Source organism: Podarcis tiliguerta, assembly GCF_965153285.1.
Source record: "Podarcis tiliguerta genome assembly, chromosome: 6".
In the NCBI taxonomy this organism is placed as follows: domain Eukaryota; kingdom Metazoa; phylum Chordata; class Lepidosauria; order Squamata; family Lacertidae; genus Podarcis; species Podarcis tiliguerta.
In genome coordinates, this window is record NC_139539.1 from 34302460 (window position 1) to 34319436 (window position 16977).

At 41.3% G+C, this 16977-nt stretch overlaps 1 protein-coding gene across 5 annotated transcripts in view; it reads right to left on the bottom strand.

Annotated features, from left to right (window-relative positions):
- Window positions 1-201: 201 nt before the first annotated feature.
- Window positions 202-16977, bottom strand: part of MAGI3 (membrane associated guanylate kinase, WW and PDZ domain containing 3) — a 108648-nt gene continuing 91872 nt past the window's right edge. For 3 of the 5 annotated variants that reach the window (XM_083444230.1, XM_083444231.1, XM_083444229.1), the window contains 5 exons: window positions 14850-14952; window positions 12499-12601; window positions 9833-9976; window positions 7657-7795; window positions 202-5114 (listed from right to left, as the gene is read on the bottom strand). In XM_083444230.1, the coding sequence (XP_083300356.1) occupies window positions 4057-5114; window positions 7657-7795; window positions 9833-9976; window positions 12499-12601; window positions 14850-14952 (1547 nt within the window). In that variant the 3' untranslated portion in view covers window positions 202-4056. Of the gene's footprint in view, window positions 5115-6269; window positions 6359-7656; window positions 7796-9832; window positions 9977-12498; window positions 12602-14849; window positions 14953-16977 lie in introns of all 5 variants that reach the window. The other 2 variants (XM_083444232.1, XM_083444233.1) reach the window with 1 other exon arrangement.

A 16977-nucleotide genomic window follows, 5' to 3' on the forward strand; every position in this document is an offset into this window, starting at 1 on the left:
TTACTCTACATAATTTGATTCTGCAATGCCAAACAGTTTTGTGATCTCCAAAATTTCCCCCTTTTGAAAAATGGTCATGCCCACGTTTACAGTGTTAGCTGGGGCCAATGCGGCCCTTGGCCTGAAAAAAGTTATATACCCTTGTTCTAATGCATAAAATACTGAAGAGGTGATATTTTCATAAAGTACAGTACTCCAGAAGCCATGAACTAGAGTCTCTTTTTAATGTATCTATATAAAAAATAATGAGCGATTTACAGGTCTCTTTCTAATCAGAACCTTAGAAGTATATATAAAGGTGCTGTACAATATATAAACATTTACATCCAGTACAACCATAGGTTTCTCAACATTCCAAGGCCACATTGCTAAAGTCATTTTATGCAGTTAAGTACAGATACAAAGTCTCTGGGTAGAAGGGCTCACATCAAACAGAGGACAACAAATTAGGTCACGCCATTAAAGGTTAAATTGCATATGGATAATGATTACTTGCTGAATAATGGAGGGGGGAACCATTTTAGTTTTACTAAGTCATCTTGATATTTCTGCAGTTTTCATTCAACACTATTCTGTGACAGAGTATAAGAGAATCTTGAAGGGATGTTTCATGATGTTTGTCAAGGTATTTAAACTACATAGGCTAACTCAAGTATTAAATATTTTCACAGTAATTTTCTACAATATTTGCACATACGTCCTACAGCAACTTGAGTTCTTAAATGAGAGAACAAAAGACACTTCAAAAAACAATTTTCTTTATATTAAGAGTTTAACCAGCTGTTAGTCTTTTAAAAAACAATTTCCTCAAGAGCTGGTTTGTCTTGGTAGCATCACACCACAGAAATGCTTAGGAAAACCAAGTCCAAAGAATATAGGGCTTTTAAAAACCTCCTGTTCAAAACAGGAATTCATTTGAGCCACATTAAACTTTTAAAAACTCAAGAGAAATTAATAAGCAACACAGATATTGTTGGGATGGGAAAACACCATTTAAAAATAAAAAGCACAAACCCATGTGGAACTGTAAGATACTGTAAATTCACAGCCAACGTACATACACCTTGCACAAATTTTTAAAAAGGTGAACAGATGTTCTAACGTAACTCAAATGTGCATCATCACACCAGTATATGTTTCTGGGTGCCACATGAGCAAATCCATCATGAAAGTGCAGGACTATTGCACAACAGACAACCTTGCACCATTCAATTTCCCATTCTGACCAATGCCATCAGGCATCCTATTGAGGCTCTGATTACAGGTACGTTTATGCTTTCAACTTTTCCTTCTCAAGCATTTTCACTGTCATTGCAATGGTCAGCTTGAGAGGTGGTGGTGAGGAAAGGGCTAATCAACAGCTTTCTAGAGACCTAGTGCTTTTAAATGGGCAATTGGATGTCACTTATGTCAGTTGCTTCTGATCAAGCTAGCAGGATAAGCACAGCCACCACACAGGGATAGTCATACAAAACCAGTAACAATAGCACCAAGCAAGTACACCTCTTGAAGTAGTATTCCAGGCTTCAGTGAAATCATATCTCACACAGACAGCATCTAAGGAATTTCATTCTTCAGCAATCAAAGTCCATTTCAAGAGTTCACAGGATTACCACTATCCTAGATATCTTCACCAATCTATTCTCCATCACACTCAAAGCATTCAGACCCAGCAGGGCTAGGTGAAAAGGGTATGTCAGCAATCGAGTTGAATGCAAAGCAATAATCTTCTGAAAGTGACATCACTAAAGCCCTCAGTGGCAAGCCTGTAGTTACTACGACACAATGCCAACTTCAGCTGTTCTCCAGAATAAGGCTGAGCAGTATCATGCAAAAGTGAAAATGGAACAGAAATGGTAAAACCTTGAGCAGATAGATGGGCTCTATACAGATAAATATTTCCAAACAGCAATGGGAATGACTTTTCTCTTATTCCTACTGGCTCAGGGGAAGTGCCACAGTAACAGTAGTTACTGCACATGCAAAGAACTACACATGCAAAGGAAGTGGAGAAGCTTGTCTCATTCAGTTCAACAAAGCAGTAAAACTGACTGTCAGACTGCCTAAAGTAGAGTGCAACTGATAAAAAGAAAGGGTTAATATGTCAGCAAAACAGGAATGCCACCGTTAGATTTATGTTTTTTAAATGCTTGGACATTACTGTGCAAGAAAAATAGTGCTGTGCATTTTTTCCCCTTTAGTAGATAGGGATTTCACAAAATAGAGGGGAGAGGAAGGGAGAAGAATGTTAGCAGTAGTATAGTTCTTAAAAGGCAATATTAACAATGTGTCCTTAATTTGCAGACATCCATTTGCCACAGTGCTGCTATGCTGGAAAGAACTTGTTTTGTCCCATCTCAAACACACACACTCCTGCGCAAAAAGCAAAACAAGCTCAAAACACTAAAGAACTTGCAGAACTTATTAACCAGACATTGCATTAAGACATTCCCAAAACGAACACACATACACACACACAGGCAATGAAAGTTCCATTACAAAACATTCTGCATGTTTGAGAAATCACTTAAACACTGTAACTAACAGAACAGGTAAAAAAAAGGACTGGAAGAGAAACTAGGGGATGAAGGAAAGAAAATAAGTTTGAGAAGAAAGGGGAAAGAATAAAATATAAAATAGAGAACAAGACTTGAAAGCTGGAAGAAAGAAGTCTAATACAGCCTACTAATACAGCCTAATAAAACAGCCTACTGGAAGAGGAAGCTCCCTGACAAAATGTGGAAATCTTTGATTTAGGGTAACATAAGGGGCATGGATCAAACTCACAAAAGCTCATTCAGAGGCTGCCAAATCCATTGCTAGAATGATGTAAAATTCAAAGTCTCCATTCTTGCAGCTTGCCATCTCCTCAAATCCCATCACAATTAACTACACGTCTGAGGTGCAAATGTGCTCCACTGTTAACATTCCTCACTATCATATTTACACTCACACAGAAGTAAGAGAGGTACGCAAAAAAATGGAAAACAAAGTAAGGTCTTCTAGTAATAGCGATAAGCAAGGACAATTCTTGAGAATTTGACTTTGGTGGATCGGTTTACTCTGCTGTGTTTTAAGATCTTGAATTTTGAGCCAAGGCAGGAAATATTCAAGCGTTTAGACAGCATTAAGCAAAAAAACAAACAACAGATGGGAGATGCTGACAAACAGCATGGCAGTAAGCTTGAAAGCATATGCACACTCTGCATGTTTAATAACTAATGTTAAAAGTGCTTGTTAAAAAATAAGAATCAGGATATAATTTCGTGGCAATCCTGAAGCCACTTACTTCAATATAATCACGCTGAAATTAAGAGAACTGTTGTGATTTTAAAACTACTCAGCTTTCGGATTTAAATTTGTATCACATATTTTAAAGTTGGAATGGACAACTCAAACAAGGTAGTGAAGAGAGCAAATGACAAGAAAGCACATATAAAGGGGGACTGTCCTGTTTAAAGTTATTATGCTGGTATTGACAGGTTTGAGGAGGGTGGAAGAGAGCTTTGTGAAAAAAGGCATTTGGGGCATGTTTGCTCCCTGACTCCAGAGAGCCAAGAAAACCAAGCACATCTAACTTCTTGCTTGAGCAGCGAGAACTCAGAAATATTCCCTATGTAAACATGCAGCATGCTTGAGTAAATACTCATTTTTAAACTTTTTTTTCCCTTTTCTGTGGCAGTGGAAAATGCAGAAGATTCAACAGGATACAGTAGATAACTTGGCACAAGAACAAGAGTAGTGAGTCATGATTACACTGATAATAGGCATTAAATAATTTTGTTCATTATCTCACAATACTATCAGAAAGCCTTAGCAGTGCAACATCAGGAGCAGCCGGACACCACCTTCAAAGGGACCAAAGGACAGCAGCTTTTGAAGAGTTTCATATATGCAATCCAAAAGGTCCTTCATGCAGCCTAATTTAACTTCCAATCAAATGTACTTTCTGTTCATCACAGTGTCTGAAAAAATGACAGTTTTGTGAAAAGAAAAACTGTTTTAAGTGGCCACATTAGAAACCTGATTAAAATATGTTCTAAAAAAGTTTGTCAGTCAAACCCGTTTGTCAGTCACACCTGTTGCTTTTGTGACTCTGCTTGCACTTGGTACCTTCCAAGGTCCAGGAGTTATAGCTTTCTTCACAGGAGATCTGCTCTCAGCTTTGAAAATTCCATCCTCTTTGGTTTTATCAGCTGACTCCAGGTCATTGTCTCTGTATTTGTTCAGGACAACAGGCTCTTCTGCTTCAAGCCTAGTGTTGTTATCTCCAGAAAGTACTGAATCATCAGGAAGACCTGCCATTTTTAATTGGTTAGAGCTTTTGATTTTTTCATCTTCCAGTGTTTTCTTTCTAAGTTGATTAGCCTCAGAAAGTGGAAGAGACTGCTCCTCTAACTTGTAATGTGCTGTCTCTGAAGGGCATTTCTCATCCTTCCCAGATATGTTTTGCTTTGTGACTTCTTTTATGCCTCCTAATTTCACTTTTTCTATTGGTAGCACAGTTGTGTGCTTTTCACTAACAGGTGTTCCACTTTTAAATTCTGTTAATCTTTGCTCTGTGTTCAGATTATCTCTGCTTCTTTCTTTCTTTGGATATTTCTGGGGACTGGCAGATCTGCCTCTCTTTTCCTTGTTTTCGCGTCTTTTGGGACTTTCTGGCTGGTCTAAGCAACCCTTGGTGGTTTTTTTAGGTTCACCCATTCGAGGGCTGTTGCATGGTGCTTGATTATGGCCTTTGGAAGTACTATTGCTCAACTTTTTTGGGCTGGCTGATCTGCCTCTGCTGGTTGCATTGCCCACTGCCAACTGTGCAGTACTGTGTACCACCTTATCACCTGGACTGGAGGGGTGGTCCCGTTTGTTCACATTCTTTTGTGCAGAAGTTGCATTCTTAATCTCCAAGTGGTTTTCCATTAAAGTGCTTTTCTTTTCAGGCACAGTTTTCTTCAGTTCTTCCAGTTTCTCAGGCGTCTGGACTTTCACTAAAGCTTCTTCTGGTCCTGGCAAATGAGATGCTTCAGATGTGGAAGCAGAATGTGAAGATGAGGGAAGTGGTGTCTGTTCACCGTGTGTTACACTTGAGGATGTTGGATTCAAACTATCCAGATCACCTGCATCAGAACAAGGACAAATATGCCATTAAGCAATAAGGATGTGTTCTCAACATTTAAAGCCCTTCCAGTTTTAAGCTATATAAAAACACAACAACTCGTACAATGAAAAACCAACTTATGTCTCTATATGGCAAGACAACAAATTAGGTTTTACAGACTGCAGGTCATGTATTCTTTTGCTAATAACTATTTAACAAGTGCTGCATATCCCCCACGTGTGCACATCCCTCCCTGCTTTGCAAACCTGATTTCTGTGCATGCTCAACTCTTCCACTACAACAACCAAAAACTGCAATCTACATTAACTCACTTTCCTGTTAACCACAACACTGCACGGTAATTAAAACAAGAGTCTTATTATTCCTTTACATTTCAGGGTAAGAATTTGTCCCACAGGGTCTAGGGAAGTGTATGCCTGGGGTTTGCAGAATGGGCTGGAGAGAGAATAAATGAAAGGGACACAAATCTTCAAAATGGTGCTGAGTATGTAGGGCACATTTAATTCAATGTAGCTTATAACAATATTCATAAACCACCAACTCAAATAATAATAATAATTCATGGTGGTATGCCACAAAACCATGAAATCATAAAATACACAATTTTAATAAAAGAAACAAAATGCCCAATGCAGCTGGATTTCAACCTTTCTCAGAGGCAAATACTATAAATGAGTAGAGCACTTCAACAAAGCATGATGCCTTTAACCAGTTATAGCCTTTGACCCCGAGGAAAGTTGAAACTGAAATGTGCTGAGTATTTCACATCTTTCTTTAGAGCACCCTACATACCTTTGCACTGTTTTGAGGCTTTACCTCTTTTTGTTTGTTTGTGTTTTCATGCTGCCCTCTGCTGTTTCTCTCAAGAGAGAGTAACCACCATAGTGTATGTTACGTAGAACAGTTGGGAAAAATCACTGATTTGGAGATGTGCTAGGAAGGACAATGATCTCTGCTGACACATGGAAAGGCTCTGGGATTTATTTAGCTGGTAAGGCTTGTGAAATGCAGGACTCCTAAAATTTATTCTTCTGCATCAGTGATAGACTACACTTAAGCAATACATGCCAAAAGAAAACTGAAAACAAGGAGAGCGAAAAACTACTGTTTGAAGCAAATAAAAAGAGGTCAATCACAAGACATGCAGATTTACCAAGTCTTTAAGGAAAGACCAAGAAAAGCACTGAAAGCTTTAATGCTGCTCAGGTTTCACGTAGGAGCACAAACTGGAAGGAGCCAAACCTGAGGGAGGAAGAGAAAAAGCCCAGGACTATATACCAAAATCACAGCACACAGCAAAAGACTTCATCAGAAATGTACGATTCACAAGCAGAGTGCAAGAGCTGGCATAGTGAGAATAAAAAGAATCACGCTATTCCTTACTGTCCTGTGCTTGCAAGACCTGCTTGAGTATGCTCCACCAAGGAAGCCTGGTAGTCACAGTGCCTTAAATAAACAGACCCTCAGGTCTCTGTGGTTGCTCTTGTATGTGTGTTCAGAGAGAAAGTGCTGAAGTGTCCCTATCCCCCTTAGCCACTCAAGTTCCCGTGTCTGTTTAGAATGTTTGCACCCAAAAGGGATCACCTCAATTTTCTTAGGGTTATTCAGTTAAGGGGCGAAATCTGTTGCAAACTGCTCCACTCTTGTGGAAAGTTACTTTCAGACTAATACAGCTCAATATAACGCGTTGATTGATGTCACTTTCAGAGACTATTTGGCACAAATTCCTGTAAAGGAATGAAACAAAGGAGTCCACTCATGGGAAAATAGACTGATCTCACAAGATCCTCTGGGGGCTGAGACTTCTGTGTCTTTTATCAGTCCTTCCAAATATAGTACCCAACAGTTTTCTTTTTCTCTAGTGCTGCCTTCCCTAACCAGGTAAAGTCCAGAGCTTGTAAGACTACAGCTTTCATGATCCCTGACTACTGGGCTATACTGAAGGGGTGCTGGCAGTTGTAGACCATCTGGAAGGCACCACATTGGCTACCCTTGCTCTAGTGCATTTGAACATTATTTACCTTTGACTGGGGGAATTTAATGCCTCTACATTATTCATGTCAATTCCCTCTCTCTGTGTGTCTGCCTGTATCACCTCTGCAAAGACTTCAAGGACTCGTATGTGTGGATGGCAAAGGACCTACATCACTGTTTCTCTTGGGGGATAGCTGAGGGTTGGGTGAGGAGGGAGAACAATGCCTGGGCCTTGGGGATATACCTCATTTTCCTCTAGGTGATACAGGAAGACAAGGAAGAAAAAGAGCATACAGTCAGCACAGAAGGAGCGGGAAATGGGGAAGATTATTTCTAGGCAACTAGCTGACTCTGGCAAACAAAGCTCTCATGAAACTCTGATCTGCCTTCAGGTATGAAAGCAGATATAGATGTAAGTCTGCTTGACCTTGTCTCTGGAGGAGATAGCAGAGTTAATGCTCTTCTAACACTGAAGAACAGCAGCATCTGCAACATACAGAACAGGCTAAGACAGTCACTCCCTCTCATTCATCAGATCCATAAACAGGACAGAAGTACCATATTACCATGATCTGGTATTAAGCCGGTTCCTGGTCGCAAAAGGAGGAGAACTTTATTTCCTCCAGACTGAATCAATTCAATGGCTCGGGTATGGGTGATTCCTTGGGTCGGCTCCCCATTGATCTCAACAATCTGGTCCCCAACCTAGGAAAGAAAAGCATCCATATTAAACACAAAGGGCACTTCAAATTCTTGCCTTATACATAGAACCTGCTTAAGCAAATCCTGTTTTGTCGCATATTCAATTCAAAGTGGCTAACAATATTCATACTGTTATAAAATCTGCTGAACCCATGAATAGCATCCCAATTATCACCTGGAATTCCAGGTACTGACCTACTCTAGATAACTTCAAAACAGCTTTACATTCTGTGAGCTGGCACCTACATATGACTGCTGAAGGACAATGCTAAAGGCCAGCTGTGGAACTGGGGGCGGAGAGAGATGGAAGGGTTGTCATTGAGGTGTGAAATGCAACCCAAGAATTACAAAGTGTATATTGCAGTGCTGTTAACTGACCAGCAGATGGCACTGTTATATACAAGGTGCAGTCATTCTACACAATACAGGGCTGGATGGAGCCTGACACCTCGGGGAGTAAAAGGGGGAGGGAACAGGTTCCATTTAAGGTGGGGAAGCAGAATCGCATTCTAGTCGTTTGGAGCAGTTTCTTGCTTGAAAAATAGAAACAACTCACAGTGCTGTGAAAAACTCCCTCTAGATATTTACTGTATGGATGAAAAGATATTTTGAAGGAGAAAGAGTTCATTTCAGTGAGAACATTCGTTTAGGAAAGAAGATCTACATTGGCAGGAAAAAGCAGGGGACAGCTCTTGAGGCTCCGATTTGTAACTGGTTTCAAGTTTTATTAGCTTATGTGTATTTTGTCCAATTACAGGCAAATTCATCACTCCCTTAGACTTCTGCAATAAAAAGTGTGGAAGCAATGCCTTAACAGCCATATACCACAAGCAGCACAGCTGCATCTAGGTTCCTATAAACAAAATATACCGTGGGCCACTAGAAACATCCTTGCAGATATAATTTTATGGTTTGCAAATTGATTCTAAAATGAAAAGTGGTATACTGCAGTAATAAAATTTACATCATTAAATTTGTTTATAGCATACATCTCAGTGAACACTGTAGAGTCTTGAGAAAGAGTCTGTTCAAAACTGCAACCAGCAGGGAAGAACTGTAAACAAAGTCTTCATTTTTCTCAGTGTTACCAGGTGACCAATGAGGTTACTCTGGGCAGATGGGCTTACATAAAATGGAAAGTATTTGTTTTATTTTATTTGTTTAGAAGTGTAAAGAAGAGAGTATGATCCAATAAATACTGTGTTGGAGTTCCAGTGCCCTGGAGCTACTTTTAGAGGCTCCTGATGCACACCCTTTGTTAAAAAAAGTATGCCAATATGCTAAGTGGGACATATGCTTGGTAGTAGGAAAGGCATGGCTGTTGAGGTTGAGACTCTTGAAAAAGCAGCACTGGCAAAGTCATAGAAGAGCTCACTCACCTGCTCATCCTCCAAAATAATATATAGCAACCTCTGGCAACATTGCCCTTCTGTTTGTCACTAATTCATGCATTTGCTCATATGCTTTTAACACCTACTTTGGCATTTGCCAACATAAGCTACTTATTATTTCACGACAACAGAGGTTATGTCTCCCTTTTCTACTGATTCACCATTGGGTATATTAGTGTCTGGGTGAAACTGTATAAATTCAAGATTAAAGGGGGGGGGAGAGGAAGGCAGGAAACATGAATATGTGTTCAGGTTTGGGGCTCTAGTAAGGGACACTACTTGAGATGAATCCCATGGCATATTTCGGGGGGGGGGGGGAGTACACCCTTAGAGCAGGGACAGTCAAAATGGTGGCCTCCAGATGCAGTTGGACTACAACTACCTGGCCAACAACTGGAGGCTGCCACATTGGCTATCTTTGCTGAAGAGCCCCAGCAAATACTCTGGTAACTATTTGGGAGTTGATGCAAACAAGGTAGAGTGGCAATGACAATACTTATGCTGTATAATAATAATAATAATAATAATAATAATAATAATAATAATAGGGCCTGAAACACCAAGCAAGGTCAGCCAATTTAGTCTTTAAGAATCTTAGGTGATTAAGCCCACCCCCCCCCCCAAAAATAAACACCTATTAGATACTCACATGAATTCTCCCATCTTTAATGGCAGGGCCATCTTCAGCAAGCCGAAGAATAAACAACCCCATGTTATACTCCTTTCCTCCACGAAGGCTAAATCCAAAACCTCGAGGACCTCTCTCCAATTCTACAGGATAACATCCAGGGATCTGAGAAGAAAACACAGAGCAGACTTAGATCACACTGGAAAGAGATCTTCCTTACTATATTGTTAGAGAAAGCTTCAGTTTCTTAAATTCAAAGGATGATCTAAGCAGAAATGAAGTTCACATATCAGGCAACGTACGTACACACACACACACCTTCAGCAATGCACCCAGGAAGAGCTCAGGCACAAGCTTAAATTTTTTCACTCAGTGAGATCATGAATTTGGGGTCTCCCACTTCTGTTCTTTACTTCTCCATACAGTGAAGAAACTGGGGAAGAAAGTGAGCCTAAGACAGATCCTGATCTCTCAAGTACAAGCTCAGGGAGAAAAAGTTGACTCAGGAAGATCTTAACATAAGATTGCAAATGAAAAGTGGCTTTCCTAGAATCATAGAAGAATCATAGAATCATAGAGTTGGAAGAGACCACAAGGGCCATCGAGTCCAACCCCCTGCCAAGCAGGAAACACCATCAGAGCACTCCTGACATATGGTTGTCAAGCCTCTGCTTAAAGACCTCCAAAGAAGGAGACTCCACCACACTCCTTGGCAGCAAATTCCACTGTCGAACAGCTCTTACTGTCAGGAAGTTCTTCCTAAAGATCATCCTGATTTTTATTTTGACTGAGAGCCAAGCCCCCATATAGGGGCTGCTGCAAAGTGCTTACCCGACTTTGGTCTCCATGCTGCAGATGTAGCATTTAAAAGTGTTTTGCCCTGTATATTAGCTGATATGCATGCATATATTTGTGCCAGCGTTAGCCATTGACAGGGATATGCAATATAGCTCAATGCTTATTTAGTCATATTGGGTGGAATGAAGTGCTAAGTGAACAGCCTGTCAGCACAAGGATTTCTGCTTGTGCAACGGAACGTTCTTTCCCTCTCCCCACCCCCATATCCCCTACGTATATTCTAGGGTTTCTCCCAATCCTCTGGTGCAGATTTAGTAATTCCTCAACTAATTCTACATGTAGACTCTATTTACTTTAAAACTTACAAGGCCAACATAAGTTCTTCCGAAAAAGGATGCAAACGTGCTCTTTCCCATTTCTTTAGCACCGAAGTCTAGGCCAGAAACTCTGCACAACTGTAATAGCTATGCCCCCCCACCCCCCTGTTACTTTTAGAAGTATGAGGATTTAGTGAGAAAATTATTATGAGTCCCTGGAAATACAACTATTCTAGCTTAACCAGTTAGGGATAAACTGAAGTTGCAGTGACGTTTTAAGTTCTTTATCAAAAGTAGCCAAGGCTTCTACCACAGATGTAACCCGGCAAGCTTTATGTAAAGCATAGCACTCCATCCTTAAACAGACTACTAGATCTTCCAATAATATCCCAATTTCCCACTTCATATTGATTCTAGTCACCTGAAGATTAAATGATTTAAAAAACCCTGCTAGTTTAAGACCAGAGTTCAGACTGTCTCATGTTGGCTCAAGCTCTACAAAGCTGAGAAACGAAAAGCTAAGGTTGACAGTTTAACATAAATGATGCCGTGCAATGTCACAAATAGTGCTTTCTTACAACTTACCACCCAGGCACCCACACTTTTGCTTGTTTTTTTTCAGGCCCAAATCCTGATGTGGAGGATGGAGTGCCTAGGACCAGCAAACATGTCCCATGTTGTCCTAGTCCTTTATTGTCTTATGAAGCACCTGAGCCTTACTGTAATGCTAGAGGAATTCTTCTGCAAGTTGTGGTTTATTTTTAAACACTACATTTTGTTAAATGTGGCCATGCATAGTTGTGGGATGCACAGCTGCAGGGTGGCTGTTCGTATGTGTTTATGGTGCCCATGGTAGTTTGTCAGGTTTCCAAATGTGCCCCAAAACCTATGAAGATTGGTGAACTCTGGTACGGTCAGTGTATTGCACTGCTACAGACATTGCACATGGCAGCCACCAGGTGGCTCCTGAATTCAGAACAGTACATTCTATGGGATCTGCTTCCAAATTAGCCCATCTCCACCCTCAAAACCACCAATGGAGTTCCTGCACTTTAAATATTCCAATCAACTATGTGGAATTACGTTCTCCACAAAATGTTGCTGCTGCCTCTTTAATTTCTAAGCTCCAATACAGTACATGAAGCACTTGACATTTATAAAGTTAGGAGTGATGGTAACATAGAATAACAGAATCGTAGAGTTGGAAGGGACCTCGAGGTTAATCTACTCCAACCCCTTGCAACGTAGGAATCTCAACTAAAGCATCCATGACAGATGACCATGCAACCTCTGCTTAAAAACCTCCAAGGAAGGAGAGTTCACAATCTACCAAGGGAGTCTGTTCCACTGTTGAACACTTCTACCAAAAAGTTCTTGTTAGATTTGAACCAGTCCTTGGAGTTCAAAGCAAGGAGTTTCATGAATTTTGCTGTTTTTATAGCGTTTGTAGAATATCCACTGCAGTGACTGTGACACAAAGTCTTACCTATCCCTATATTTGCTATGGGAAGTTTCGGCCTCAAACAATAGATACCAGTTTAACAGAGCTGTTGTCCAGAGAAGAGTTTATACCTGAGATAGTTTGCTCCCTGTGACAGATGAAACACCTTCCGATGACGAGAAGTGCTTGAAACTGTTGCATTGTTCTTTTCCAGTATCAGCTTCCGTAGCACTCCTGAAATTAAAGGAAGCAGAGGGATGTTTGTTTATTTATATAAACTGGGGCAACCCAATCAGATGGGCAGGGTTGATGTCATTATTACTACTACTACTGCTACTACTTGTTGGTTTCTGTTTCCCTCACTGAGCAGCAGCTGGTAGTCATGGGACTATGTTTGCATTCCACAGTTCAGTTACTGTTGGATTCTCACGGGAAAGGGAGACTGGATGTGACGTTCACTGGTTTCCTGTTTCTTTGTTCTGTCGTTTCTTGGTTGGAGTTGCTCTCTGCTCTCACAGAGGCAAGATGTATGTTTGTATGCTCTCAGCATAGCTTAGAAATAAAGCATAGCAATGTAGCACCATACCTGCTTCAGCCTTTCATTTGCGGACTGGGATTAAACTCTGCTGGGCTCAAGGCAAGATGAGCCATATCAGCTCAAGGGCCGGAGCAAAATAAACTAACACTATTATTATTATTAATTATTATTATTATTATTTATTATTAAAATATATCTCTCAAGGCAAATGGATACCAACAACAACAATTGTGGTCTTCAGTGGCAATGTAATCATGTCCTACATGCCAGTGCTGAAATCTGAAATAGCTCTGGATGAAAACTGGAGAGCATCCATGGCGTCATCAGCTGGCAGGACAGTGGCTTTGGCAATACTGATTCTCTGCAGTGCTTTGAAGGGGATGGGGAAGAGTTTTTCCATGCTTTGCCTTTGCTTGCAAAATGCTCCCTTTAAGATCAGAGTGAGATGGGGACTTAGAGCAGGAGGGAGAGGGAGTCTTGCAAAGCCTTTTGAGGGTCCCCCCCCCTTCTTCCCTTTTATGTCCCTAATCTTACACCAGCCTTTAATCTCCACTCATGGGTTGATGAATGGAGATTAAATCCTGCTGCCTACAGTGAGTGATCCTGTTCCCTGCTGAAAACAGGAACATGCAACCAATGTAGGGAGGTGCTGAAACCGAATGGTTCCTGGAAGTCTCCGACTGGCCATGTTGGAGGCTTCTTAGTGACAATAGTGTTCTGCTTAACAATCCTAACATACCGTTGTCTTTTTTTTATTGCAGCTTTTGCCTGCCTTCTAAACAGAGCCCTGGGGAAGGGAGGAAAGACAACAGAAAAAGCAAAGCCAGAAAGGGGGCTGGGCGGGGAGAAGAGGTTTTCTTTAAAATATAAAGTTGTGGGGAGGGAGACTGACAATGATTTTGAACAAAGGGGAGAGTTTGATTCAGAGAAGCAATGTGGGGGGCAGTCTGCAGAGACTGAAGAGGAATAACTGGAAGAAAAAGCTCCATCCTGGGCAGGAAAAGAACTAGAGGAGGTGTCTTGGGTTATATGGCTGACCCAGAAGACTTTCATGAGTTTCCCTGCTTTCCTAGGCATAACCCACCCAATGAAGAAAAACAAGCATGAAGCAACATTCATACCGTATCTTTCCATGTATCGGATGAGGTTTTTTGACTCAAAATTCACATCAAAAAACTGGGGTCGTCCAATACATGGATAGTGGCATGGGGAGGGGGAGCGGCATGCTGCCAGTCAGCTCATTGGCGGGACCGCGGCTTACCCCAATGCCGCAGTGAGTGGGGAGCGATCTGGGGGGTGTTTCCTGCCCGCAGCTACATGGGGGGGGGAGCTGCGTGCCACCAGCCAGCTCATTGGCGGGAATGCAACTAACCCCAATGCTGCTGGGTGCAGGGGGTGCTCCCTGGGTCGTTTCGTGTGCGAGGCGGCATCAGGAGAGGTTGCGCTTCTGGGAGTGCAACTTCCCCCGATGCTGCTGGGCACGGGAAACCATCTATGGAGTGTTCCTGCCCACAGCTGCGTGGGGGGAGAGGCTCAACAACTTTGGGCCATTTCCCCCCATTTCCCTAAAATTGAGTCCCCCAAAATAGGGGGGTCTTATACAAGGGGGCGTCCTATATTCGGAAAAATACGGTACTTGATATTTTACATAGCAGGGCATGTTTTTCCAGTGCTAATTCATGCCCAATTCATTTGGCACATGATGCTGGGATCTGTGTCTCCTGGAGCAAAAAAGGTTTCCCACCCTTGGTGTAAACATAACCCTCAAGAAACCAGATGAGAACAAGTCCTCTGCACTGGGACTAGATCAATTCCTGAGTTAAGAAAGCGTCCCAGAAAATTAACTTGTTTTGACCACAGATAGAAAAGACAAAAAGAGTTACCTTCTTGACTCCCTTTTTTCTAAGTGGCCTAAAAATAAGAAAAAAACAAAAGTATTTGTACCTGTCAGTAGACAAAGAGCTGGCTGGCACTGTTCCCATTGGCCGATGCTGTAGGGCTGGACTCTGCTTGGCAGAGTTTGTTCCTGATGGGGGACCACGATGCTCTGATCAAGACAGAAGAGAGAGATTAGAAGTACCTTGCACATAATGACACTATTTACAAAAGGAAAAAATATGCCAAATATATTACTTTTGTGGCTTCTAGTTCTGCTCTGCCTTAATGAAGGCAACCCCCACAGTGGGAGATTGTTGGCGAAGGAAAAACAAGAAGATTGAGGGTAATTATCATTGCAAATTACCCCCAGGGACAAGGAGAACAGGCTTCACTTGCAGTTCATCTTGGTACCTGGCTCTCGCTCCGGCATGGAATGCAAGGGGCAAGGAGGCACTGAGTATAAAAGCACTTTGCCTGCCGAAAACCCTCCAATGCTGCCATTAGGAAGCAGAGGTTCTCCTGTTAATTAGAGCTTAATTGGACCAAAGTACAGACATGTGCTAGAAGGGATGAGATCACAAACTGTGGAACAAACCAACTGCAAGGACTTTAAGGTTTGAACTTGAGATAAGACTTCATTCGGTGCAAAAGACGGTGCAGGGAGGGAGCCTATGGTTTATTTATTTAAAGTTTTCTTCTCTACATTTATGATTCGGCAACCCTCCTCTGAATGTTAGTCCAAATTATATTTGTACAAGCGAGGTTGGAAGAAATTGGATTATAAATATAGAATATAACATCAAACGGAACTGTCTCTGTAAAAAAAGGAAAGAGGGAGGAAAGCTCTATTTTGCAGAAGGTTTATGATGGAAACTTACAGCTGACTCTTCCCCATCCTTTATTATTTACAAAGTGAACTGAATAACACAAAGAAGACTTGGAATTCAATTTAATTGGAAGTATAATTGCTCATATATCTTCAGTTGGAAGGAAGGATGAAAGGTGTCCGTGAACTGCCAAGGAACTGATAAGGTTCTTTATTGAGTTATCTGCAGTTTGACAGACCACTCTTCTTCCCAGGCTGAAAAAATGGTGACAAAAGGTTATTTACAGTCATACCTCGAGTTGCGTTTGCTTCACGTTGCGTTTTTTCAGGTTACGAACGCGGCAAACCTGTAAATGTTTACTTCCGGATTTGCCGCTTTGTGCATGCGCAGGAGCGATCTGCGCACTTCCCTACATGAAAACCCCTGGATGGATCTGCTTGACTATTGGCAGGCTTAAGGACTCTGGAGGGGCTTGTCTGCAAATTTCAACTACTTATGTGAAAAGGAATAAAATAAGTTGCAGCAGTTCTTAAAATTCCATATTATATTAAATGGAGACAAAATAGGTTCAGTTTTAACAGATCTGATTTGGACATGGATAATGTATTAAAATGGAACTGCAGAGTGGATCCAAAGCAGATCAGGCTGCCTCCAAATGCTACAGACACAAGACCAAATTTTGAATCTTAGCAGAATTGTCTGAATAAGGCCTTACTGGTGCCTCTGCCTCCAACACAGCATACACATTGATTAGATGAGGGGCGGCAAAACCCTCCAAATGTTGTTGGATTCCAACTCCCATCAGCCACAGACAGCATGGCAAATGGCTAGAGATGATGGGCACTGGAATCCAGCAACATCTGGATTAATTTCCCTGGATTAGATGCTCACAGTAAGCCCAGCCACACTTACAAAAACAAATGCTTTCTGAAATATAAGGCGCCACTCAGAAAGGAACAAAGCATATACTAACAAAACAATCTCCCTCAGTGAAAAACCTTAAAGAACAGATTTTAGCCCAGTATGAACTGGTAAATCTTGGAAGAAGCAAAAAGGCTTGGATAACTTTTAGTCTAATGACACTAGGTGTGTCGAGTTAATGCTTTCCCTCCTTTAATGAAAATTCATTCACATCTGTAATACCTTGTGGTAAGATTAATGCCCTTAACACTATTCCTTAACACAGATTTCTACATTAGGTTCCATTTTCCCAGCCATGCAAGAAAACCCTGTAGAGTTCAGCACAGAATTGCTTGGCCTTATTACTATGAAATGCCTTGAATATCCCCCTCCCCTTAAAGACAAATGTCAACATTTTCTCCTGTTTTACACTCAAGAGTTTTAATTAATAAGCACAGGTAGGGAAA